Source organism: Dermacentor andersoni, chromosome 6 (genome assembly GCF_023375885.2).
Source record: "Dermacentor andersoni chromosome 6, qqDerAnde1_hic_scaffold, whole genome shotgun sequence".
Taxonomy (NCBI): domain Eukaryota; kingdom Metazoa; phylum Arthropoda; class Arachnida; order Ixodida; family Ixodidae; genus Dermacentor; species Dermacentor andersoni.
The window spans coordinates 68,208,153-68,234,193 of NC_092819.1; the positions used below are offsets into that span (position 1 = coordinate 68,208,153).

The following is a 26,041-nucleotide window of genomic DNA, read 5'->3' on the forward strand; positions in this document are numbered from 1 at the left end:
TGGGGACAGAAATATTGAGCCCCAGGGCTTACTTGCATGAATTGGCTGCTGTATGCACAATCTTCGGCGTACTGCTGTAGTCCCCGCCGAATTCAGGTTCCCGAAACTGCGTCACCTGCTACAGCTTGTCTTGCGAATTAACTAAGAATACATGTAGCTGGTTATCGAAAAAAGTAATTGACTTACAATGAGTGCTACCCAGTAATAAAGCAAACCGTTAAATTACAAAATTATGAAAACAATAATTACAAGTAATTAACTATCGCAAATCAGTTCTGTGGAATTCCGCAAGGTGAAGGAAGGTTCATGAAATGAACAAGTCTCATCCACCCGAATTCAGCACCAAGATAGAGAGGAAACCTATACGGGTTTCTCAGAAATGCAATTCTTTACATACAAGTCTGCTTGCGACGCGCAATAGTGAGTTTCCTATTGAGATTTCTTCCAGCGCTTGCCCCCTTTCATATTTGTGCATTTGAAATGTCCTTCCTCACTTTTCTTTTTTGGGGGATTTTGTGTTCTCAAAACTCTTGTAAGGAGAAGTAAAACTGCGACAACTAAACTGTCTCGTGTGCAGGCAAAGGCGTTTACTACGATGTAGCCTTTGGCATCGAGACCTCGCTGAACCTGCTCTCCGACTTTACGATGATCGGCACTCTCCAAAACAACGTACGTTGCGACCGTCGCTAAAATAACGCGCATTTTGTCAAATGTGCCGGTGATAAAAATAATGTTCGTGCATTCTTTGATGCTGGTAATCACGCTGTGTGGAAATAAGCGTTTGATTTTGTAACTGCCTTCAACACAGCAGCATGATCTTACAATACCTTATGTTTCGCATAATAAATAAATAAATAAATAAATAAATAAATAAATAAATAAATAAACAAATAAATAAATAAATAAATAAATAAATAAATAAACATTTATAATGTATTTATTTATAGATTTATTTATTTCAAGTACTTTCGAGGTTTAACGACATTACACAGGGGAGTGTTAATACGAGATGCATAGAACAGATTTGTCCTGCTTACAGAATATTAGCAATGAGGGAGAAAATCTACTTAACATTTGTTATTGCACAGAATACACAAATACAGCAGAAAATATAAAACAACGATCATTTACGTGTTATACAACGTTAGATTATCCATTCAAGAATGCGTGGTGGTCTAGAATAGTTGCAACTGATACTGGGAGGTGATTACAGAGTTAGAAAATAAAGTAGTCTGACACTGTGGAACACCGATTTTATAACTCTGATCTAGACTACGTGAAGTGTTATTCAGGGAAAGGATTAGCTGCTTAAGCAAATAGGGTTCATAGTATAGCTTATAAAAAAAATCACGGAGGATTGCGACGTTCCCTAATGCGAAATTTGGGCGCAGCTGTATACTTGTTTTGATTTCGCGATATACTAGGGCATCGCACCTATCAGTACAACGAGTGGCACAGCGACGACGCGCGGCGCTGTTTACAGACCGGCCACACAGTTGCCGGTCCCCGTCAACTCCAGCTTATGCAACCGTAATCTATGCCGGGAAACGATTGCGGCGAACACAACGCGCGAAGGCGAGCATTGTGGTTCTTTTGCTTTCTGTCCCCCGCACGGCCGGTGCCGGCGTCGCCGCGGATGCACGGACGTGAGCGCCATCTGGTGCTGCTTCAAGGTGGCTTCCTCCGCTTGCCACCTATTGCTTCTAAAGCCCCTCGAACTTCGTAAAGTAGTGCCACGCTTTGAAGAATGCCGCCTCCTCCTCCTCGCGCGCTCTGGCCGAGGCAGACGCCGCGTCGATATTGGCCTAATAGCATCACGTGGGCTTTCGCGCCATGCATCACCGCCATTTTTGCTCGAGAAGCGTCTACAGAGTGGCGAGGAGCGCACGCTGTCGCCGTTGCTACGCTCGAGCAGTGTAGGTGGCGCCACGGTCGAGGAGGGAGCGTGAAAGAGAGGAGAAACGAGAAGGAGTGAAGGCGGAGGAGGAGAGTGTCGCTACTTTACGAAGTTTAAGGGGTTTTAATTGCTTCCGCTGCACCCTCCTTCTCCGCTTTCCTCCTCGCCTTGTATTCTCTCTCGCCGAATTTCATCCCCCGCTCCGCTCCGCGTTCGCTCTTTCACCTTTCGCTGTGCTCGTTCGCTCGGTTACGTCACGGAGGCTCGCCGCTCGCCGAACGAGCGCCTTCGCACGCGACTGGCCACTCGAGTCACGTTGCGTGTATTCGCGCGTTTATTTCATGCTCGGAAAAACATTTTTATGTAGCAACAGAAAGCTGTGTCGAGAGTTCATGTTGCTCCACAATTTTCCCATTCAAAATTTTCATCTAATTACAATATTTGAAAAGCTGATTAATTCATTTAGGATAATTATGTATTTAGGCTGTGCGCAAAAATTAACACGAATATCTTCAAGCGACGGCAAACATTACCTTGGTTCTGTTATTCATCTGTTTCAGCTACGTGGAATTTGCATATTTTTAAATCTTTGTGGAGGATACTTGGGCACCCTGTTAACGTGCAACTAACAGTGATCTGCACCAGACCACCGTCAGTTGCGCTTCGCTTCTCGAAGAAGCAGGACATGTATCGGATGAGCTCCTAAAAAACACCTTGCAATGTGATCAACGCAATTTATATCACTGATGCGGGACGCCAAGAAGGTGCGACGTAATGTTAATGCAGTTATTTCGTCATCATCAGGCTATGTTAATGTCTACTGCACTACGATCTCCAATTACCCGAACCTTGAGCTAGCTGATTTCACCTTGCGCGTGTAAATTGCCTAATCCCCCCCCCGCCCCCCCCCCCCCCACCTAGTTTTCTGCCGTCCTTGACTGAGCTTCTCTTCTCTTGGCACCTATTCTGTAACTCTTACGGTTTACCAGTCATCTGCCTTGCGCATTACATGCACTCCTAATGTTTTCAACCTTTGGGGTTGTCCACAACAATAATAGTCATCTGCTTTGCTCGCATATCTTTTCTTTACCGCGAATTGCGTGGACGGTCACGAACGGCTCTCGCTCTATCAACGCGGCATTGCATTCTCGAGAGTAAAGTAGGGAGCACAGAAATGCAAGAAAGGCAGATGACGATTGTTGCTGTCGGACAAGGTAAGCCCTAAACGGCGTAAACTTTTTAAAGAGTATGGCCCACTCAGCTCAATTTTTTTGGTCTTAATGTAAACTGGAATATCGGCTATCCCCGTTTGCTCTCTGATCTACACCGCTTTATTCTCGTCTTTTAACGTCACGCCTAGCATTTTTTTTGTTCGATCGCTCTCTGCGCGGTCATTAACTTGTTTACGAGCTCCTTTGTTAACATGTAATATCTGGCCCTTAGTTGACACCAGTGAAATGCAATTATTGTGCAATGTTCTTTTCAACGACAGTGGTAAGCTCCCAGTAAGGATTTATTAATGTCTGTCTTATGCACTCCAACACATTTTTCTTGTTCCGTAAATTTCCTTCTCGTGATCAGGGTCCCCTGTGAGTAACTGACCCAGATAAACGCACTCCTGCACAGTCTCTAGAGGTTGATTGGCGATCCTGAATTTGTTTTCTCTTGGCAGGATATTGGACATTATCCTTGCCTGCTGCATATTAATATTCAACCCCACGCTTACGCTTTCTCCGTTAAGGTCCTGAATAATTTGTTGTAATTTGTCCCCAGTGTTGCTGAACAGGACAATGTAAACCTGAAAACCGAAAGTTTTTGATATATTCGCTATTGATCCTCACTCCTTATCATTCACAGTTTAATAGCTTAAATACTTCTTCCAAGCACGCAGTGAATAGCATTAGAGAGATTGTGTCTCCTTGCCTGATCACGGCCTTGATAGTTAACTTCCTACTTTTCTTGTGGAGAACCCAGAAGGTATCTGTGGAATCTTTATAGATATTTTCCAAGATATTCACGTATGCCTCCTGTACTGCTTCATTACGCAATGCCTCTGTGAGAACTGGTATATCAACTCAATCAAATGCATCCTCATAATCTATGAAAGCCATTTAGAGAGCTTGATTGCACTCCGTAGATTTCTCGATTGCCTGATTGACCGCATGGAGGTGATCCATTTTAGGATATCTCTTCCTGGAGCCAGCCTGTTCTCTTGGTTGATTGAAGTGAAGTATTGCGCTTGTTCTACTGGAAATTGGTGAATAGTTTGCACAATACCGAAAGCAAGATAATGGGCCTATAATTCTTCAATTGTATGCACGTAAGTGCATGCAATGGCGCGATAAGGCGGCAGTAGCTAAGCGTACGTTTTATGGTTGCTTCGTTAGAAATGTTTTCTTCAATACGTAAGCATTGTAGGGCTAGTTTCTCCGGAAATTGTTCGTCCGTCCGTCCGTCCGTCTGTTTGTAAGGCGTGACGCGATGCACTCCGAAGGCCACATGGGGCACTAGTGGGGTATGAAGAGAAAGCCTTATGACGACGTATGACTGCCGAGATATAAAATCGTGTCTATGTACCATGTGTACTGAAGAGGTATTAAGGGCAATTGAGGTTAGCAAAAGACAAAGATGAATAACGAGGAAATTAAGTTAGCCTAGACAAGACTCCTTGCAGCCTATGGAATATAGTGAATTACTGAATACTATTGTTTACCGAATAATTACCTACCAGACCTATTGAAATAAATGTAGTTTGAAATAGCCAGCGTAATCAACAGTAATTAGAGTTAAAGAAGTTGTGGAGCCATTCCACCCTGTGAAGGTGGTTGACCGGCGAAGCTGCTTAGGTAATATAAGTTATGCTGCTATGGAGTTTTGTTGGTATGTAACTATGCATATAATTATGTATATGTCATTTATGCGAAATACAAAGAAATATCAGGAGCACACTACGTTGCGCACTACGTCATACATGCACAGAGGTACCGTCGAAAGGCTTGTAGGACGCCGCTCTACAGACTCAGATGCTGTCGACGCAGCTGCGACGGAGCGCCGTTTAGACGCAGGTGGCCGTTAAACCAAGCCTTGTCGCGAGCGACGATATGCGTTGACCTGGGCCCAGTCCAAAGGAGTGCACGAAACAAAACACGTTTGTTTGTAATTTGCGTTTGAGCACGCTTCCTAGTTAACTAGCTGAATGAAACTTCACTGTGAACTACGCAATTGTGAAAAGTAAATTAAACTCGGCGTAATGTTAGAGTCGTCTTAGCGGCTAATTGTTATACAATTTGTTTCGCGACAGTTAAGATAAAACAAGAGTTACAGCCGTTTTCTGTAACCATACTCCCTCCGTAGATGCTCATGTATTGACAGCAGACGGGAATTCAGTAACGTTTAGAACTTCACTGTGAACTAACTAATTGCTGCAAGTAAATGAAACTCGGCGTAATGGCAGAGTCATCTTAGTGGCCAATTTCAGTATGATATTTTTCCAAGATACCTACATTAGATTGAGAGCTGCAGAGCATTCGGGAGAAATTTGGCTTTGCCGCAAGGCATTTTCTGTTCGCCGCCACGATTTTTTCGGAGGGAATACCCATAGACAGCTTCGGTGTAAAAATTAAACGTAATCAAGAATATATATGAGTACCTATGACTATTTGAACCTAATGAAGATGAATTACGATTAAATTATTTAAGCCTAAATAAACGTTTTTAAGACTAATAAGAGTAATGAAGCCTAAATGGATTAATTACGATGGAATTAAGCGTGAAACGGATAATTCAGGGTAAATAATAATAGTGCGACTAAGTATAATGAAGTCAAGTTAAATTAATTAGTTGAATCAAGAGTAATCCAGGTGAAATTTATCAAGCCTAGTCATGAATAATTAAGGGTACACAAGAATAATTGAGCCTAGATTCGATTGAATAACACTAAATTGCGTAAAACTGATCAGGAATAATTATGAGTAGTTAAAGATGATCAGCCCGATTAAGATTGAGTACGATTACATTACTTAAGCCCAACCAAGATAAATAAGGATAATGATGATTACTTCATATTACATTACTTAAACCTAATTCAGATTACGAATACATAAATTGCACCCAATAACATTAGTTCTGACTAATTAGGCTCACCAATTGGATAATTGCAACAGGTCATTGCAATACTTGCAGCACATTGCGTCATCCTCGATTTTAGTGAGCGGCGGTGTGCGTAACACGGTCACTTATTCGATCATTCGTTGCATGAGGGTGAGATGAGCAAATGATGCCTACGCATTATCTGACAAGCACATTTAGGGAGTTTCTGCAGTAATTTCTTTCTGGCATTCTATCGGGACGTGCCTTTCAAGGAAACAAGCTGGCACTACTTTCGAGCTTTACTTAAGCTAACCACCGCTGAACGTTTATTGAGAGATTGGGGGCACGACAAGGTAAGAAGATACAGGCTACCACTCTGAAACTCCCATGTAGAATTAGAGCACGGTAGATTTAGAATGAAGATTGTTGATGGCTGACCTCCTGACGCGAAAAAGTTTGTGTCCGTATAGAGCGATACAGCTTTACGTTGTCCGAAGTGGGCATATCCCAAAACCTTTGCAAGAACTCCTCTATATTCTCGGCATTCAAGGCCGCGACCAAGGCGTATGCCACTAACCACGTTTTGAAAAGAAAGCCACTGTTTAGCTTTTTCTGCAATCCAGATTTAGTGTTCAAGTGCTGAACTCAACTTGTTAGACTGTTCACTGCGAATGAATGGTGTCAGTGACGTCATCTCACCTCTTCTTCTGCGCAGGCGGATGTGCTGAGAATGCTCAGCGTCTTCCTTATTTGGAACACAGGGTCGACTCTGTTTTGTTACGTGGGACACATAGCTGCTTCCAAGTTCTCGTCGAAATACGTAAGTCACTCCAGTCGACCTAGCTTGTACGGCGCTTTGTTTAGGCATCTAGAACACGCAGCTTCATTAAATAAAAGTGTAAAGTACAGTATGGTCCGCTGGTAATAGAAACATGTGAACACCGAGTACGTGCGAATTGTTCCCTGCAGGAAGGGTGAGATCACCTGGCTCAGATGACTTGTGTTTGGAGGCAACTTTCTGCATCCCCGCGCAATGCATTCACACAACTGCAGTGAGCACTTGCCGCTGCAGTGTCAGCAAAGTAAGAGCAGCAAAATGACGTGGACCACACTATATTTGTTGGTGTTTTTTTATACGTAACTGTGCGTTGGCTCTCAATTTCTACGAGATTTCAGGTTGAATTTGACGACACCTTTTTCAATCATGGCAATTCCGAACGTTGCCTTGGAATTATTCATTTCATCTGTAGACTCTTAAGAGTTTACATTCCAAGGCAACAATGTGGCTTTCAGGAACGCCGCACGGATAGTCTCCGGATTAATTTGATCACTCGTTCGACGGGAACTTATATCTTGAAATCCTGGCTTCCTATGTGGCATATGCTTGTACGGCCACCTACGCTAATACGCCCAGCATCAGGATAGGTTAGGATTTTCTTACGAACAATCCTAGCGTAAGAGCTTTTTGTGAATCCGTGTTCTGTCTTAAACTAACTTTCTAAAGTTGAAACATCAGTTCTCAAGTTCCTCGAAATCAACGTTTTAGAGCTTTAATTAAAGTGCACTTTTTTTCGCATTTGGAGTTTCTAGATTAAGCTATCGCAATTCTTGGATGGCAGTCTTGGACGCATGTTCACATCATATCCGTAAAATTGCAGATCTAAGCATAAACATCTCCGCGAGAAGAAGTAGCCGCGCGTGAGGTCAACTGTTGTAGAAAAATAATTTTGACACTTATGAATCGCTCTGGCAGTAAATATTCTGTAAGTAGGGGTACCAATGGCATATGTCACTTAAGCAGAGGAAAGGTATTGAACATGTCTTCATACTTCGCAATAAGGGCATCTTTGAGAGCTCGGACCGGAGTGCGCTCCTCGGCGCACATGGTTTCCGTAGTTCCAAAAGCGAGGAAGCTTTCCGATGCCTCCTTCGGGTTGGTACTGCATACTGTTTCGCGTACTGTACTAGTACACCGACAGTGGTGCTCACTCATGGAAGAAGTACTTTGTTGAAAAAAGATTGCACTTGCGGTATGTATGTATGTTTCAAATAGAGTGATATAGTGAATCTTACTGAAGAGAATATAAACTCTGCGTACTTTTGCGTCAAGTAATGCGGCAGTGATATGTGTTCATGAAACTATACATTGTAATGAGCCAGCGCACGTAATTAAAAACAATGAGAAGCCGGGGCTGTCTGCTTCCGCTAATTCAGCTAAGGAGAGGAATCGTCCGATTCCTCCCTTAATCGGTTATTTCTTTTTTCCCTGTCAATACCTGTTTATCGATCAACGTAAAACAGTCGTGGACGTTAGTTTTTGTGTCATCTAAGGAATGTTATATTGCGCGGACTAAGGAGTGGCATTAAGATCGCCATGTGCAATGTGGTGACGCTGCCGGCATTTAAGCCTGGAAGTGCCCATATACGTGTATGTCTACGGCACGATAAAAATACATATGCTTTAGCGTTTCTATATGCTCGCTATTTGTGATCTTTGCAGAAACGCATTGAAAAGTTGGACGCGGATATCGATGAAGATTCTTATCGCGTGAGTACATGTTTGAGCATATTTCAAGCACGCACGCACTGATAGACGCACAAATACACACATACACACGCGTGCACCTCTAAACCTGCAAACCCCGATTATAGATGGCGCCCTTCTGCCTTGATTTAGTTGAGTTCTTTTTATGAAGCAATGCGGTAAGTTTTTCTGCAGCAAACTATATCTTGCTTCGGATACTGCAAATAAAATGTGCACCCTTTGGGGCTCATCTTGTCCCCTAACAACAATCACCTACCTTGCATGCCATTCGTTACCTGCCATTAGGCAGATAACGAATGGCGTGTGCGTATAAGCGCGACATAGCGTTCCTGACAGAAAACTAGTGAGTGCAGAGTGTTTAAAACATTCATGTAAGATACATGAACGCTGTTGTTTGGGAACAATATAAATTGTAGAAGGTGTAACATTTTGACGACAAGGTCTCCTTAGCCGACTTCACACGGATTTGGCGTATCTGGAATCTGGGCATCCTGTAACCGCGTCAAGAAACAAATGGTTGGTTAGGTGACTTGTAGATATCCTATGAACATGCCGATAGTGTGAACTGATCGGTCGTCATGCTGAGAATACGTAGCAATAGCAGACAACTACGGATATAATGAAAGACGTGTGTAAGCAGTAGTAAACGGGGTGGGGCGCCAGTTCCATGTCACTGTCGCCCTCTGCCACGCGGCCGCCAAGTGTGATCTAACTTTACTTCCGCGCTCTCCACCAGAGGGCATAGAGTGCCATAGTTGAACGAACAGTGAACAAACAGGGAACAGTGGACAGACCGTACTAATACACAGCCAGTGAATACCTCGAGTAAAAGAACACGGATACCTTGTTGTATGCATAAGCGAGTGCGATAGACATAGGGAAACATAGGAAAAAACAATAATAGCAAAGGAGAAGAGAAATGCAGCGATAACGAAGCACAGTATTCTATGAGGATACTATAGGTATAAGGTGCTGTAGGGTATGTAAAAAGGTGTAATGATTCAAGGATTTACATTTGGTAATGAGGTTGTTTGCTTGAAATCAGGGTACCATCAGGGCTAGATGGCAACCAAAGGTCAGTGGGGCACCTCGTAGTGAGCACACAAGGGAAGACTACAAATAAAGCTGTGCAAGGTGATGTGGGCTGGACAAGTTTTGAAGTGATGGAAGCTAAAAGCAAAATTAATTTTGAGGAACGACTCAGGAATATGAAGGAAAGTAAATGAGTTGTGAGAGTGTTCAAGTATTTGCACAGGTAAAATAGGGAATCACAGTGGAGGCAAGAAACTAGGTACCTTACCAGCAAGTATGCGACCGGTATAGTAAGCAACATGGTAACAAAGAAAGTTAAACGCGAAGTCAGAGAGGCTGAGACAGTCTCCTTGGTGGCGGCTATGGAAAATCAGCCATCTATGAATAGCTACCTAAGAGGTAAACCGAAAATCAGTGAAGAAACAATTTATGATAACTCAAAGGGAAGCTCTTTACTTTTCGAAGCAAGATCAGGACGCCTTAGAAGGCGTAGATATAAAGCGAGGTACAGCAAGGAAGACGAAGCATGTGCTTGCTGCAGTAAAGCTAGGGAAACGATGGAATATGTTTTATTACAGTGTTAAGGTATCTACCTGGTTGTCGGTTTAGGCTCCGCGAGCCTCCTTGAAGCCTCTGGGTTCTTGGATAGCACGGGGAAAGTAAACATCTCCTCTACAGAGATCAGTAAAAGACGACAAGAGGATTGATGTAAGAAAAGTAGGAAGACCACAAATAAGAGAGGCGTACAAAAGCAGTGCTTCTAACAATGGCTCCGAACGTTTTATGCTCTGAATATATTGTCTGTTTAAGGGGAAGGAGGGAGGGAATTAGGCGAAATAAGAAAAAGAGCTTGGTGGGGAAATACAGTACCCTGTTTCAAAGGGTACGCTAATTGCATCCATCCGCCCATCGATAATGTCCGTGCATATGCGCCCAAAACGAAGTAGAGTTGCGGTAATGCCACATCGTGCGCGCTGGAGGCGAACTTGGAACAGCCTCTATTCGCTTCTGTCGCCATGCTGTATCCATGCGAAATCTTTTTTTTTTTTGCCTATTTATGCACCTTGGGTCCCTGTCTGTCCGTCTGTTCTGTACGTCTGTCTCTCTCGCTCTCTCCTAAGGCGTCGGGAAGCCTAGTGGTTGTTTTGTTCACTTAATCCACCGAATGGATTTAATCTTGTTATGCATGACATGACTGCATGGCAAGCCATAATATCCATGACATAATTGGCGTGAGTGTCATGATCTAGTCTCTTGCGTAATCGCGGTTACATTAACTGTGTGACGTGCATCCATGACATAGATGACATGCTATGGCGTGCATGCATGACGTGCATGTATGACATGTACATTATGACAGGGCATGCATGTAATGACCTGATTTGCATGAACGACAACATCAATGACGTGACATACATTTTGTCATGTTATTTATGTCAAGTGATCCATAACATGCCAACAAACGTCATGGGCTTGACCATCAATGGTGGAGCCATCGATTTTGGCGCCATTGAATTTTGGATCCTTAACGCCGGAAGGTCAATTTTTCGAAAACGCCGGACAACGGATTCTTAGACCCATGAACCAGTTCAGGATTTCGCCTTCCTGGACGGAGGTTCTGGACCTCCGTCCAGGAATAAGAAAAAATATACCGACACAGAGAAGGGAGTCGCTCCATGCCCAGGCAAAGCACTGCACGTTGGGCATTTGGCGGAGACTCCTACTGCCAGTTGTTCAGGACAGCCCCGGAGCATGAAACGGCTCCCCCGGTACTAGCACAGAATGTGGGGATTGTCCGCAAAACAACCACACGCTCCGCGTACGTAGTATGTGCGTTGTCGCACAATGCACTCTCTTTAGTGTAGAGACTTCCTTCACAGCGGAGACTGGAAGCCGGACGCAGTGATTTATAGGTGCGTGAGTGCGTGTTTCCTTTCAGGCTGGCTTGCTGCTACATTCTTGACATGTCACTGACAACCAGAGACATGCCAAAAATGTAGAGCAGCGGCTCCCACAAAAGCGTGCTGCAGCTGCTAGCCATGCCTCCACAAATGAAGGTGCGGGGAGGCAATGCTAGCTTTACTGTTAGCACGAGCACAAATAGTCCCATTGTTTAAGCAGCAGCCAAGGTGCTGTGGTGCCACACCACAGGCACGAACAGTGAAGCGAGCGAGGATAAGAAGTAAAGGCACACCTGTGCCTTTCGCCGACGTTGCTCGGCCTTTGACAGGTCTTCTGAAGAAGAACACGCCATTCTCATGCAGCCCGGAGCAGGCTCCCGCTTTCGCCGCTCTCATCGGGTTGCTGACCACGCCTCCTATACTTGCCCAATTTGATCCATCTGCACCTACCGAAGTCGATACTTACGCAAGCGGCCACGGCATCGGTGCTGTTCTCGCCCAACTGCAGAATGGTACCGAGTGCGTGATAGCTTACGCCAGCCGCCTGCTGTCACCTGCCGAGAGGAATTACACCATCACTGAGCGGGAGTGCTTGGCTTTAGCTTGGGCGATCGCCAAGTTCCGTCCATATTTGTACGGCCGCACGTTTTCGGTCGTTACAGACCACCACACCCTCTCTGCTGGCTGTCTTCCCTTCGGGACCCCACAGGACGGCTTGGTCGCTGCGCTTTGCGGCTCCAAAAATTTTCATTTGTTGTCAACTATAAGTCTGGACGTCTGCACAAGGACGATGACCGTCTCTCGCGTCACCGCGTGGATCCCCCTGATCCTGTTGTGCATGATCCGGTGACCTGCGTGATGGCTTTGACTGACATCACCGAGATGCGCGCCGAGCAGCAACGTGACGCATCTTTACAGTCCATCATCGCCGGAGTGCAATCTGGCAACACCGACGGCACGTGCGGTATGTTCGTGCTGCACGACGGCATCCTCTACCGCCGCAATATCAACCCTGATGGTCCCGAGTTGCTGCTTCTCCTTCCTCGCCATCTGCGATCCCTCGTTCTCGGACAACTTCACAATGCACCGACGGCGGGACACCTTGGAGTTTTGCGTACATACGACCGAGTACGACGCCGGTTCTGCTGGCTGGGTCTCTACCGCTCTGCGCGTCTTTAAGTCGCAACTTGCCAGTTGTGTCAGCGCTGGAAGAAACCTCCCCTGCCACCCATCGCACGACTCTGTTCAATTGAGTTCCCTCTGAACCGTTCTTTTGTGTAGGCCTTGATCTGCTTGGCCCTTTTCCGACGACGACTAGGGGGAATAAGTGGATCGCCGTCACTACTGATTACACGACACGCTACGCGATAACAAAGGCGTTTCCGACTAGTTGCGCAACAGACGTCGCCGATTTTCTCCTTCACGACGTCGTTATCCAGCACGGTGCACCTTGACAATGACTTACAGGCCGTTGCCGCTGGCTCTTGTCTCGAGTTGTGGACGACTTCCTCCGCTCTTGTGCTACTGAGCACAAGCTGTCCACCGCCTACCACCCACAAACGAATGGTCTTACGGAACGTCTCAACCGAACACTCACAAAAATGCTGTCAATGTACGTTTCCAACGATCACCGTGACTGGGACGCCACGCTGGCCTAGGTGACATTCGCGTATAACTCGTCCCGACATGACACCGCAGGATATTCACCCTTTAATCTTTTGTATGGTCGCAACCTTACATAGCCGTTTGACACCATCCTACCTTCTGTGCCCCGCGTTGCCACTGGTACGCTCGCGAAGTCATCGATCGCGCTCACAAGGCGCGTCATTGAATAGCCCGATCTCGCTAATTAGCCTCGCAGCATCGGCAGAAAGAGCGTTACGACCGGTGCCATCGCGATGTTCAGTTCGATACAGGTGCTTGGGTGCTGCGGGTTGTTGGTGGTCAGCCGTCTTAACTACTCAGACTCATTTTGTATATATATGTTAAATGTAAGCTTCTATACTCCCAACATCCCCGTAACAATATATATATATATATATATATATATATGTCGACGTCGCAGAGCCCAACCAAAGTGATGCTACCCCCTTTTTTTCCCGCCCCCTGTTTATTTCACACTTGACTTACCTCACCCTACTCTGTTCGCCAACCTATTGTCCTCCCACAGAAGGTCGGGATAGTGAGCTATGCGCACATAAGTTATGTTTACAGGAACCCGACAAAGGTTTGTCAGTTAGTTAGGTTAGTTAGCGGAGTCCCGTCAAGCCGCCTGCCAAGGGAGTTGACTAGGGCAACTGTCAAGATGCATGTAAGCATGGTCGAACTGATCTGGATCAGCTCAACTTCTGACTCGACCGGCTGGCATCGAGTTCGTGTAGAATAAGGTATAAACGCGGCTAAGAAAGACAGTTGCTGCCCTGCTGAAGACAAGTTCTCTCGTCTCGAAAAGTTGGCTGCAGCGACACTCCATGCTCGAGCACTATTATTCACTTCAAGCCTGCGCCATGCTGTGAACTTAACGTCTTGTGTGTGTGGATGTGGCGCGCGAAGTCTGTGCTGTGAGGCCGCCAACTGAGCAACAGCTTGAGCGACTTATTTCACACAAGGCGCTGATGTTAATGTTACGTTGTAATGTCGCATTTAAAAAAATGTAAGCAAGTGATTGATCCTACTCCTTCATTGGTTTCATTCTCTTTTGGCTGATGCAATTATGACTATCAAAAATTCCTTCTTGTCATCCACCACATAGCGAGGTTCTCCACTTCGACAGCTTTGATGCCTTCAAGTGGCAAACGAGGGTTTATTTGCCGGTTGCATTCTCCGAAGTTGGCGTACTATACGATGCCTGCAGTACGAATGATGTTCTACATAGGAGTCCTAACGCTATGCTTCGATCCAGCGTTGATAATGCCAGTCCATTGCTTCGAGTGCAGTGGATTGGTCTTCTTTATGGTTGCTTTCAACTTCTACCTAAAAATGTTTTGTTATTTCTTTCAGATAGCGTCGTTTATTCATGACATCATTATGTACACAGTGATTGCATTGGTAAAGGTGAGACTTTCAGAAGCTCTTTAATATTACTCCAGAAGTCCCAGTAACCTCAACATTAAGTGCGGCCGCACCTGTAGAGTTGCATAGAAATTTTCATGCGCTTTCTCATGCGCCGAGCACGATGTTAGATTGAAGCAGCGGCAAAACCACGTACAAAATCGTGCTCCGTGTTATGGCCGTCTAGCTGCACGTAGGAATCGTCATATCCTTAAGCATATTAAGCCTGCGCGAGCTTACTTGAACGCAATAATTGCCATGGTGAAGGCCATCCAGGCGTTGGCTAGGCTCACCGTTGCACTTAGCAGACATGACGTCCATTTTATCTGTTGATATCTCGATTCCCCAAATCATGTGCATGAATTTCAGTTTTTATTGACGGAACCATACGTCTGCGTGATAATTAAATCGTGAGACGTGATAGGTAGCGGTCATCCCTGGAACAGGACAAAATCGAAAGGAACCTCGCAAATTAATTTTTCTTCTCCGGAGTTTTCTAAAAACGAAAGAACAGACGTGGAAAATATAATGATATTTACATGGCATATATTATTGTCTAAAGCATTAAAGAGAAAATAAAATAAAAGATTCAACACAGTCGTATGTTCTTTCACTATACCCGTTTCTTCTTTTCCATCGTATAGCGATAAAACACGTTGTTACGCTACTTGGTGCACGAATAATTACCCGATCTGTGGCGCAGGAGAAAACGAGTACGAGGACTTCAGTTGTGCTTAGTCTCTTGCTGCGATAAAATTCGGGTAATTACTGATGCACCTCTTGTTCAGAGATCTAGCATTAGGATACATAGCCAGATAAGGAAGTAGCACTCTGCATTTTTTTTTTATTTGGTGGAACCAGCGTGTTTTATAACGAGTCACTGTTTAAGTAGTTCTGAGATACAAATTTTAGGTGTTTTTTTTATATTAAGCGGCTGCCAACATACGGTACGAAGCCTCCATTCCTCCATTCGCCACATAAATAAATACATCAGCTTTTATGCAACCCGTTCAATATATGCGCCAAGTACAGCGTGGCTTCGAACAAGAAAAAAGAGATGTTCTCCTCAGCAAAAGAGGAGGTGGTGGTCATGTGGCATCACATGGAACGTAGGAACACACCGTTCAGTCCATTCAGTCCAACACAAATTTTGTGTTGGTGACATTTTGAGGCAATCACAGCTGACCAGATGGCATATTCGACACTATGGCTATGGTTTACTAGAATAGGGCTGTGTGGAGTCCGTTTAGCGAAATAATGGGAGAACCGGGGACGCTTTGCGATGACGCCATTGTGCACGCGCTACGATCGAATTTGTAAACTAAAACGCTCTTAAACACCATTGGAACTATTATAAGTTACAAAATATAATACAGAGTGTTAAGATACATCAGTAACTACATTTAAGCTGGCATGTTTCCAATTATAGATCATGTAGTGTCTCCAAACGCTCGTCTGCTCGTTCTGTTCGGTAAGCACGCATATGTTTTTGCTGTGAAATAATTTCGAGACACACGAGGATGAGAAGCCCGGAAGGAGCACCTAAAGCTCTGTGCCTGGCGGGTCACATGGGATTACTTTCATGTTGCATCAGCCACTAAAGTGGTTGCCAGGTTTTATTGAAGAAAAGAAATAATGCTCTGTGGCGAATGCAGCCACGGTCGTTTGGACATGTCGTTCCGCAAAAAGGTACAAAAGGGCAATAATACAGTCGGTTTTCTCATTATGCCCGATCTGAAAAAGCCTGGAATTTTTCTAACTGCAAAAAAAAAAAAAAAAAAAAAAAAAACTTTTACAATCCCAGCGCTTGCCTACACAAGAAAAAAAAGTGTAAATGCACCAGGAAAAACCGCAGCAAACTTTCGGCGAGCACCACACGGACATGCACGACCTCCAATCCAGGAGGCCCTGTGTTGCACCATTAGAGCTCCGCTGGAGAGCATTGACTTCAGGCTGCAGAGGAAGATGACGTTGCAGTAGATCGGAGTGCTCCAGTACCCCAGGGCGGCATCGCAAAAAGACACATTTTCGACTCCGGACGAAACACTGCTTCATACCAGTACACCATACTGTGTCGGAACTTCACAATGGACAGAATACCCCCGCATATTGCAGGAATGCTCCAAAGTGGCCCTTCCGATTGTTCGCTCCTGTTGGAAGCGTAGGGGCTCGCGCTTTCCGCTGTTGCCCTGTTGATTGCTGAATGGGCTCACGGCAACAGTGTGCTAGTATTGCCATAGTGCCCCATGGCACAGCAATCGGATGGGGCACCAGGAGACAGCCACATCCGGTTACTGCGGTGTGATTAGTGCCACGTGTACTCACCTGTCTTTCCCGGCAACCGACGTTCTCAGGCTAACAAATGTTCAAAGTTAGCGTCCAGCGCAAAACGTGTCTTTCTGTATCGGAAGTTTCTCGAGTGTTATCGCCTTGTTTATATCTGTTGCCTATGTAGTCGCCGGGACTTGTGTAATCCGATTATGGGCACGTCGCGAATAGTGGTGTGCATTCTAGAACTTGCGCGAGCGCCAGCGCTTGCGCTGGAAGGTTCAGTGAGTCACGTATACATAGCCGACGCGTTTGATACGTAATACATCAGATTTTCCACAATCGACGAGTGTGTTTTCGGCTACCATTGCGCTGACGGTTACCTGTTTTGCTCGGCATAGGTTCGGCCAATAAGCAGTTTTTTGACTTAAGTTGTGCCCATGAGGTTGTTCACTATCGCTACAACGGGTCACCTGGCGGAAATGGTTTTGCGTTCATGTAAGGAACGCCCCGGTCAAGCCGAAACCCTAAAGACAGCGCCAACGTCACCCCGAATCATTGAGTTAGCCGCAGGCTACAAAACCTGCCCCCGCAGCAGTAACTTCTATCAGAGACGACGAGGAAGTTCATGATCAAGTCGCGATCCACGATAATGGACCCAGCATCGTCAGCAGCGATCGTACTTCTAAAAGCCAGGGAGCCACCTACCTTCCGTGGAGCGCCGTTGGCTGACCGCTAAACCTTGCTGGAGATGTTCAGCATAGTGTCGTCCAACAACAACAGGCACTCTGAAGACGAGCTTCGACATATGTATTTTTCATTCGAAGACTCCGCAAATACATGATTCGAGAATGGGGAGTCCTCTCTAACAATGTGGGACCGCTTTCGCAGCATCTTCTTGAGGAAGTTCACTAGCGTCGTTCGAAGAGTACGGGGGGACGTTCTACTGGAAATCCGGATACAGCTACCGAACAAGAACATAGCGCTCTTCACAGAAGAGATGACTCGCTCGTTCCGTCACGTTCACCCCGACGTGTCTGACGAGAAGAAAATTCGCTTCCTGATGCTTGGTGTGAAGCAAGACATTTTCACCGGAATGATGAGAAACCCGCCAAGGACCATTGAAGAGTTTCTTTCTGAGGCCACCAACATGGAAAAGACACAGGAAATGCAGAATGTGAAATACAATCGCCATACGCGGATGATGAGCTACGCCCACGCTCAAGCTCTAGGCACCGACGACCTGTGCATCGGAGCGGTCGGCTGGAGATAGCTGCAAAAGTTGTTCCCATTGACCCACCCGTAGCTGACCTCGATTTCTGACATTATCCGCGAAGAGATCAAGCTGTGAATGCGAGTGTCTGCACCGCCGCAGTGTTAGGCGAAAGGCCGCCGTCGAGTTATCCCTCCACGCCCACGCATGACCTGACATCGTCCACGTAGTGCGCCTGAAGCGACTGTATACGCACGCTAACGAACTGTGGGACCCGCTATTTCTATGTTACATTGCTAGTTTTTCTTCTTTATTACGTGTGCTTTTGTTTTTTTGCGTTCGTGGTCTGTGTGAAGCATCGGTACGATGCTTTATAAGAAGGGGCATAGTTACGTGTACTTATTTACCTCTTCTGGTGACCGTCTTTCACCGGCTAAGAAACCTTCAAACTTGTCGCCCAGCGCAAGACGCACCTTTCTGTGTCGGAAGCCTCTCGAATGTTATCGCAGGGTCTACCTGTTGTTGTCGTTGAGCCTTGTGCAATTGGAATGCGTGCACGACTAGAATAGCGTTGTATGTACATTCTAGAACTTAAGCGAGCACCTGCGATTACGCTGGAAGGTTCAATGAACGATGTATAAATAGCCCACGCATCTGATCTGTACATAATATTTTCCGCGATCGGACGGGTGCGCTCATTTATATCATTGGGATTTATGTAACTTGTTTTGTTTGGCACGGGTTCGCCTAATAAAGTAGATTCGCGACTTGCGTTGTACCGCTGTGCTTGTTCACCGTCGCTAATGCAGCGTGACAATAGCCTCCCTTTTGACCTCCAAAGCCGTGCCGGCTCTTGGCGCGCGTTGACAACTCTTGTCCTTCCACGGTAACGTAATTAACTCTTTGCAGCGCTACAAAGGAATTCAGGCTTCTAGCGTAAATACTGAGTGAACAGCTAAACGGTAAAGAAATGAAAACGAAACAAAACTTTTTTTTTTTCAGACATGACATTTTTGACTACATTTCTTGTGTAGGATGAAGGTCGGAGTGGCCAAAACTTTCGAAAAAAAAATGCTCACAAGCCTCAGAGCACCCTAAATAATTTGTTATATGTCTCTACCACCACTTTCATTTTTGCTAACGAAGAAGTCGCTGTTGCGACTTCATAAGGCAGAATGTGGTCACGTGGGAGCAGGATCGTTTTCGCACTAGCTCCAGCTGACTAGGTCGTCTGCTTTGCTGCTACTCGGGGAGACGCTCGATGTAGCAAGCACAGGAGACAGCCTAGCGAGCAGCAGCGAGTGTCTTAACGTCGCGATGTCATGCGCCCGCATGACCAACTTCTGTGTCGTGAAATCACGACACTGTCCCCCCTGGAAAACGAAACCAAAAAACTGGTTGTATAGAAGATATAATATTAAACTATTTAGGGTACTCTGACGGTTGCCAGTATTCTTGATAAGGTGTACTGTTGTAGGACCACCTTGATTTAGCGCAAAAATAAACCAGTCAAATCAGGCACCCTCCAACGCAAACTTCCAGCCACACGGAAACTTTCGGTAGAGGGCGATGAACTTCGTCATCTCACGTATAACCCTCTCAGTGACTCCGTTTGTTCCTGGATGGTACGGTGCGGCCAATTGTTGTTCAGTCTTCACTTAGACGGCCTACCGTCTCAAATGCTCGCTAAGAGAATGCGGTACCGTTATATGCAACTATGACTTCGGCTCAAGACTATAATAACGCTCTCCGCGTCTTCCCTAACCCGCCCTAAGCATCAGTAAATAGCTTTGAGGAAGGCTTCATTCAACCGCATTCCCTCCCCCCTTTTCTTGGGGGGTGATCTGCAATATCGAGATGAACTGCAGAAGAAGTTCTTTCGGGTATTGCATCATTATAAATTTAACGGGTTACCACGTGGTTAAAACTTTGCTTGCAGAGTTGAGAAATGTGGTGCATGCAAAGGTACGCCGAGATGTCGCTCTTCATGTTGTCCCAGTAGAACGTCTGTTTAATTTTCAAATATACGTTCTCCAGAAACTGTCGTGTCCTCTACAGCCAGGAAAATTATCGCGTCGAGAATACGAAAAACACTTGTCTTCGGTACTTGCAATCTTCAATCTTTAGGTGGTATGTTTTCCATCCCATCGATAATAGCTGCGTGATATGTTGATCAGCCTCCACCGTGTAGGTGTAAACTAGACATTGAATTAGCATCTGGTAGTTCTGCACCAGGCTTGTGTGGGACTTCGAAGGTGAGCTGATGTATTTCACTCGGCCATCCAGCTAGTCGCCCTTCTGATTGAATAAGGTTGATGATGTGGGTCAACGCTTGGTCGTGTGTGAATAACTTGAAATGCCTACCTGTCAACTATGTATGGAAGTTACCGAGGGCCATGACAACCACTAATTTGTTTGTGCTTTCATCAATGTATATGAACAATACCCAACGAGTCAATTGTTTCAGATGCTCATCATCCTCCCTGTGGTACAAAACCGTGGCCCCTCCGTAGTACTAAGCATCAGTATTGTTTTCAAAGGGTTTCATGATAGTTAGGATAGTCAAAACTTGATCGAGCGGTATTATTTTGACTAAGACTTGGCAGCCTTGCTCACACTCCGCGGTCCACGTGAAATGCACATTCTATTGAGATAGTCACGTTAGGCATTTGCTCTTCAATGCGTAGTCTTTCAAAAATACTCTAAAATGTCCAGGAAGCCTTAGGAAAACAAGAACGGTGTGCACCATATGTTAAGTGGTAAATGTATTTGACCGACTCTGCCTTTATGCACTCTGTCTGCTCTTCGAACCCTCTCCCAAGGAACACAACCACGTTCTTGAAGAATTCTCGTTTGTTTATGTTTATCTTCAATTTAGGTTTACGCAATGCATGTAGCACTTGTCACAGATGTGAATTGTGGTCATCCTGTTATCTCGAGTAGATAATAATTGTCCTCAGTTGCGACACTCGTTGCCATTGACATTGCCATTTACTTATTTTCTTAAGTTAAGCACAGAACATAATAGCGACGCGTAAATTAGAGTCGGATAAAGGGCCACAGCTGCCGCTGTTGAAGTTATCAAAGTCGTGTGGTTGTTTTCTGTAGGTATTGTACTAGTACAGCGTTTTAGTCGCGTGCTTATACGTGTTAAACAGCGACGGGCTCATGTGCTATATGTTATATAACTTACTGTTATAACTTACTATATCCTTTCCTCTTATTTCTTTTTTGATGCTTCAAAACTCATTCTCACTTCATACATGACAGCGCGCGCCCATACAACACGCTGACGGCATCTTGTTGCCCTTGCCTCTTGTGCTGTCTACACAGGCGTGCGTGCTGTACGGCATCTACACCTTCTACGTGGAGTGCAAGCAAGCCCGCGCCATGCCCACAGTCGTAGATCGGGCCACGTTCCTGAACAGAGACGGTGGAGGAACATCTGAAGGCCAGGAGCCCGTCATTGTCGTAATCAGGCAGTTGTCGGCAGCGTCGGCGGACCCCGTTACCGCCGGGAGGTCGTTGACCGCGGTCGCTTCCCCGGTCGCGAACGCGCCCATGACTTTCCCCGGGACTTCGACGGCGTCGAAGACGGAGGCGCCAGACCATCCGGCCGAAGGGAAGCGCGAGCCAGCCGAAGAAAAACCGCGGAATTGGTCGTCCGAAGGAAGCGCATTCGGAGCCTCCCATCGTCAGTCGCAGCCCTCGTTGGAACTTCCGGAAGTGGTGTTCCCCGCAATCCGCCCGCAAGGAGGGCTAGTTCCGGGTCCCAGCAAGTTATGGCGTGGCGGCGCTCGCTAGGGTCGTCTGCGGTCGCGCTGTGACCGCGCATTACAGGAGCTCGAAATGACTGCACAATCGCCACGCCAATGTGATTCAATGTATAATGTTGAGTCGAGCGATTATTATTTTTTTTTTCTCACATCTTGTTTTCTTGCACACGTACCAACTAGCGCCCCAAGCGGCAGTGGCACAAAGGTAGCGCGTTTTCAATGAAACCAGCTGGTTTTTTTCGCGAATGATTAAAAGTACAGGTCACAAATTCAAGAAGGCAGGTGACATGTGTTCTACAAGACAAGCCATACGAGTCAAATACAGTGCATATGCTGTGGAAGGCTAGAATTGTGTTTCCTGAGCGGTTACAGATTCATCAATGGAAGCCTACAGAAACAACGATAACTTGTACTCAATTTTCGAGACAGAACTGGTCACTGTGACGAAACTAGAATTGCTGACAAAATAGCCGCTACACTGTGCGAAGTCCGGAGACTCGGCTTTCGATTGATGCCTACCTCGACATTCCACGCATGGAGTAGTGCTGTTCCGAAAAAAAAAAAAAAAAGGTTTTTAAAACACCGTCGCGCAGACTCATGTGGCATCTTGATAAACCCAGGCGTATCATTTATGAATTGTCGAAGCCGTGGGCGGGTTGTTTAATCTCGCGCACATATAGTCCCGCGTCATGCTAGCATCGGTTTAATACCGTGCTACGTGATAGTTTTTTAAGCCTCATAATACTTAGTACCACAGTCTCCCACCAGAAGGCAGAAACAAAAAACTCAAAATTTGGTTTCAGTTAGTTTTTCAGTGGTGTGCCTACATACCAGATTTTCTATTTTTGCTTCCTAAAAGGAGTGATGTGCTTGCTCATTTGTTAAGTCTTCGCTTTTATAACAACACTTTATTCTTTCGATGAAATATCTACAAGCATGCGCAAGTCTGTGTTACGTAAAAGAAATGTTTCGTGCCTTCTAGCATGGAATACACCTAAAGCCCACAGTTCTAGCAGGTCTCTGAAAGCAAGCAATGTAAAGCGATCTAATCCCGCTGATAGAGGCATCTGTAATTGTGGCTGAGAAATGAAATAACAAACCGAGGTCCTTTAGTAGGAGAGGGATAATAGGGCGAAGGCAAGCAACGTGCAGAAATGACAAATTAGCGCTACGCATTCCTTTCTCTACAGGACTCAATGGAGTTAAAAGAGAGATCGCTGTCTTATAGACTATAAAAAGAAGCGTCATTGTGCCTTACCGCCTAAAATATCTTCCATTTCTTTAAAGAGCAGCGGCATCAAAATTACGGGCTGCAAAAGTGGCCTAGTTACAGACTGCGGAGACGAGAACAATCTACTTGCAAAATATTGTGCTTAAAACACAGGGGGTGCTTTAGGATAAGTTAGAAAAAACACGTTATGGACGCTGAAACTGGCAAGAAGGCCACTAGCTCGCTGAAATGACGCTGAATTAAAGAAACTAAAAATCAGCTAGCTCAAAACATTAATACCTCTGGGGCTTGCGTCATATCTGCTAACTACGGTGTGATTAAAAAAAACAAAATCAGACAAAGGCATAAGCGCCACTCATATATAAAGGACTTGGCCTAAGTGAAATTTTAGTGCAGCTGGACTTTAAATGGGATTTAAAATGCCATTCGGTTTAAAATACTTCGAGGCAATCTCGACGCCTCAGGCAGGACGGTGTGGGAGTCACCGCTGTCTGGAGACGTACAGGCACTTGCGGAACTATTCTGCATGCACCCGGATGTATACGTATCATAAGGCGAGCACTGAACACTGAGCTGTGTTTCGTGGTCACTCTCATTACTAATGAGGCTGGCAATCAGTTGCGTAAAATTTAGTTGGTCGCCTAGGAGGACAAAATAAATGGCTATCGCATTGTGTTCTGGGCGCCACGCTTTCTTCGACTTGTCCTGAATCCGCACACAGGATACATGGTACACGTAGCTGTTGACATCGCGAGATGTCGGCCACCAAGGAGGACCGCCTCAGCGAGCTGACAACACCGTGAGTGGCGTCTTCGCATGTAGCTTCGACATAACGGAACAAAGTAGCAAAGAGGCGTTTACAGGTTTCTGTTCATTCACTTGGGTGACTCTTGGTGCACTATGGTGACAAAAAATAAAAATAAACAAGCACTCGCCGAGAACAAAAGAAAAATAAACATGACGTTTCGGGACCCGTACAGGTCTTTGGATCACAATGAAGATATAAGCATGGGCGCGCGAAGCTATGATGCTGGATGTGCATCCAGAAATCTACGAGGCTGAGTCGCAGGACGCGTTCGCTCATCAAACCTGGCAAAGATTTGGAGAGATATGATAGAGTTAAGTGGCATGGGCATAGGAACTAGCAGACTACTCAGCCACTGGAGAAACATGATATCCTGCCCTGAACATTATTTCTTTCTTAGCTGAAGGTTCTTCAAAATAGGCAAACGTCAACTAGGCCCAAAGAGGTACAGCGTCTGAAGTAACTGCTGCTGTTTACGTGTTGCCTGCACTCATGTGGTATTTTATTTTATTTATTTATTGGTACCTCAAATACCCCACTTGGGGTTTTAGATGAGGGGTGGGCATATTTAGATCATATTGTTACAAGCACGGAGAAAAGGGCTTTATTTAGGCGTGCGAGAGCAGGAACGGCAGGCTACGAACAACAGGAATGGCCGCTGCACAGTCTTCGTTCTTCTCTTCCCCTCACTGCTTGATCACCGCGTCCCTTTTACGCGCATGGACGTAACATTACCGCTCCTCGCAGACAAAGCCCACTGGGCGAGTCAACTAGCGTGTCGTGGCGTGCATGATTTCAACCGTGCGACATGCGCGACTTGTGTCCTAGCAGAACGTCTACCAGTGTTCGTGAGGCGCGCGAGAGTATAGTTCACTTCGCTGACTTTGTCGATGACAATATACGGTCCATCGTAGTTTGCCAGCAGCTTTTGGCACAAACCGCGCTTCCTTGTGGGAGTCCAAAGCCAAACGACATCACCAGGGTGATATGCAACCGGCCGATGTCGTGCGTCGTAGCGGACTTTGGAGTTTTCTTGTGATGCCAAAGTCCGCAGACGCGCAAGTCTCCGAGCCTCTTCAGCAAGCCATAGCGTATCGGCGACCGTAGGATTGTCGTGGTGGTAAAAAGGGAGGACAGTGTCGAGCGTATACCGGGGCGGCCGAGCATATAGGAGGAAGAAGGGGCTATAGCCGGTTGTCTCGTGCTTGGCGGTGTTGTATGCGTAAGTAATAAACGGTGGAACTTCATCCCAATTCTTGTGATCGGAAGCAACATACATGGAAAGCATATTGGTGATTGTTCGATTAGTGCGCTTAGTGAGGCCGTTCGTTTGCGGATGATACGGCGTCGAGTGCCTGAGGTGCGAGTTACATAAACGCACAAGCTCTTCCACGATATTCGCCGTGAATTGACGTCCCCGGTCGCTTATGATAACACCAGGCGGTCCATCTCGCAGAACAATAGCGTGAAGTAAGAAGAGCGACACTTCGGTGGCGGTGGCATGGTACAGCCGCCGTCTCGCAATAGCGCGTGAAATAGTCGGCGAAGACAATTATCCAGTGGTTCCCCTTAGATGACTATGACTTTGGAAAAGGGCCCAACAGATCCATTACAACTTGCCGAAATGGTGAGCTGGGTGGCGGCACAGGTTGAAGGAGACCAGATGGGGCAGTGGTTGGGCGTTTCCGACGTTGGCACTGTATGCAGTTGGCGACATACAACTCAACCGAATGTCGCATCCGGGGCCAATAAAAGCGTTCTTGAACACGATAAAGGGTGCGCACAGTGCCTAAGTGACCGGAGGTAGGGTCATCGTGCATAACCTGAACGATTGCTGGCCGGAGACACTCCGGCAACGCTAGAAGGAAGCGTGCACCCGTGCTTGAGTAGTTCCTTTTGTACAGGAGCCCGTCACGTACACAGCAGCTGCTTGTTGCACTTGAATGGGCAGAAGTGAAGAGTGGCTCCAATTTGGTGTCTGTCCGTTGTTCTGCTTTGAACACATCGATATCTGGAAAAGCAGATGTCACAGAAGCGACGAGATGATCAAAATCGTCTGCGTCGCAGTCCGTCGTGGTAAGTGGCATACGGGAAAGGCAGTCTGCGTCAGCATGTTTTCGACCACTCTTGTAGGCAACAGTGAAGTTATATTCCTGCAACCTCAAAGCCCAGCGCGCAAGGCGACCACGAGGGTTGCGAAGGTTCACGAGCCAGCACAGGAAATGGTGGTCTG

General features: G+C 46.0%; 1 protein-coding gene across 2 annotated transcripts in view; it reads left to right on the top strand.

Moving 5' to 3' along the window:
* Positions 1–489: 489 nt before the first annotated feature.
* Positions 490–26,041, top strand: part of LOC129382436 (uncharacterized) — a 31,940-nt gene continuing 6,388 nt past the window's right edge. The window contains exons 1-4 of one of the 2 annotated variants that reach the window (XM_055066367.2): positions 490–669; positions 6,702–6,806; positions 8,487–8,534; positions 21,330–22,682. In XM_055066367.2, coding sequence (XP_054922342.1) covers positions 646–669; positions 6,702–6,806; positions 8,487–8,534; positions 21,330–21,800 — 648 coding nt within the window. In that variant the 5' untranslated portion in view covers positions 490–645 and the 3' untranslated portion in view covers positions 21,801–22,682. Of the gene's footprint in view, positions 670–6,701; positions 6,807–8,486; positions 8,535–21,329; positions 22,683–26,041 lie in introns of those variants that run through there. The other variant, XR_011894922.1, reaches the window with a different exon arrangement.